The sequence below is a fragment of the Aptenodytes forsteri genome, unplaced genomic scaffold (assembly GCF_000699145.1).
Source record: "Aptenodytes forsteri isolate BGI_AS27 unplaced genomic scaffold, ASM69914v1 Scaffold82, whole genome shotgun sequence".
In the NCBI taxonomy this organism is placed as follows: Eukaryota; Metazoa; Chordata; class Aves; order Sphenisciformes; family Spheniscidae; genus Aptenodytes; species Aptenodytes forsteri.
In genome coordinates, this window is record NW_008795490.1 from 7,271,477 (window position 1) to 7,273,154 (window position 1,678).

Consider the following 1,678-nt stretch of genomic DNA (forward strand, 5'->3'; position numbering starts at 1 on the left):
CTAGGAGTGATTGACATCACTGAGTTTTAAGAAACCTAGCCTTCTACATGAGATCTCAAAAATTTCGGCCACACACAAGACCACTGTAATCACAGTAAATGTGTACATTGCAATAAGAAAAATTGTCTTTTCGAAGTGCTCTGGCACCATGCACCGGGTAATATTAAAGTTTTTTTCAAGTGCTCCCACATCACACATGTAGATTGCGTTCACTTTGAAACCAAAGAGCTGAATCTGAAGCCAAAAAGCCACAGCTTCAAGGACAATCCTTAAGAAAACAGAGAAGATATAAAAACCAGTGTAGAATGACTTTTGGAGGATATCTTCCTGTTTGATGCTCTTACACGCAGCATAAAGGTGAAAAAAGGCTCCGGGTACCAGTACAATCACCAGCTGTAACGCCCAGAATACCTGAAATGTAGCAGAAACGTAGTTGTCAGATCATTTACAACTGCATCGGGACAGCTAAAACGCGCACATATTTTGCAAGTCTGTTTTTAATATATATCAAATGTATAAAGACTTAGATGACAATAAAGGTAAAAACCACTGTTATGTTTTAATTTGAAAAGTTCAGTTGGTTTCTGAAATGTGAGGGTTGTTGTTATGACAGAGAGAAAGCACAACTCCGTATTTAGTCACAGATGAAAGGTTGTTAAAAGGAAAATATTCATGGAAAAGTTAAGTGATAATTAGCCCAATCAGTTACTACTATATGGAACAATTATGTTTAATTTTTGCAGTTTATTTTCTTAACGTTAGATTTCTACAATGAAAGAAGAGAATTACCTGAGGAGTTATAGGCCTGAACTGGTTGTAACAGAAAAGATTAACCTCTCTCTTCTCTGGGTCACAGCTGAAATGCAAGGCCTCATTTCCATAAACAGCAAAGCCCAAAACACCGAGGAAAAACATGCGAACTGAGCCAAAGAAAAGAGTGTGGAATTGGCCAATTACCGTTGGTGGCCTGAGCTGCAAATCACAGGGTTATTCAACATGAAAACAAAAATGAACAGCATTATTGTTGGAGGCCTACTTGCTCTTTTTCATTACCCCAAATATTTATTTTATTCTACTTGTTTTAAAAGGAGAGCGTTTGCCTATGAAGGCTGCAGTAGCTTTCTAACAAAATAATTGCTTAGAACACTTTATTGTTGCTAGCAATTTTATACAAACATTCATTTGTCTAGCACTTAGCAGTTAATTTGTTTCACTGCCTTTATCTGTATTCTGCTGTTGCAGAATGCACCAGACGGAGCTGAGCGCTTCGACCGAAAGTCCATTCATTTTGCTGTTGTATCGATTTGCGTGATGTCAGGTGATGGCAAAGTAAGGACCGCCGTGACATCATCAAACCTAACGATACTTATTCTGGCAAATTAAATTTCAGCTTCCCCAAAGGGGCATTTCTAGCACCCAGGCAGGGCCTGTTTCGGTGGGCGTCGCGCCCCGGCCGGCAAGCCCTGCCGCCGAGCGGTCCGCGAAGGAAGGCATCCAGCTCCGCTGCTCGGTACTCAGGGGATGGAGGACACGGCACGGCTCCCTCGCGGTTTGGGGCCGGACCCCTCGCTCCCGGCTCCCGGCTCCGGCCCCGGGTGCGCCCCCGCGTACTCACACATCCCTCCGAGAAGCTCCGCATGTAGTTGGGGGACATGTCTGGGGAAGGCGCCCTGCGCGG

The 1,678-nt window shown here is 43.6% G+C and overlaps 1 protein-coding gene across 1 annotated transcript; it reads right to left on the bottom strand.

Moving 5' to 3' along the window:
- LOC103900797 (gap junction epsilon-1 protein) lies at window positions 1-1,654 on the bottom strand. The gene is made up of 3 exons (XM_009281569.1): window positions 1,616-1,654; window positions 790-972; window positions 1-411 (listed from the first exon to the last, which is right to left on the bottom strand). The coding sequence occupies exons 1-3, from the start codon at window positions 1,652-1,654 to the stop codon at window positions 1-3; spliced, it is 633 nt and encodes a 210-aa protein (XP_009279844.1).
- Between the last annotated feature and the right edge of the window lie 24 nt (window positions 1,655-1,678).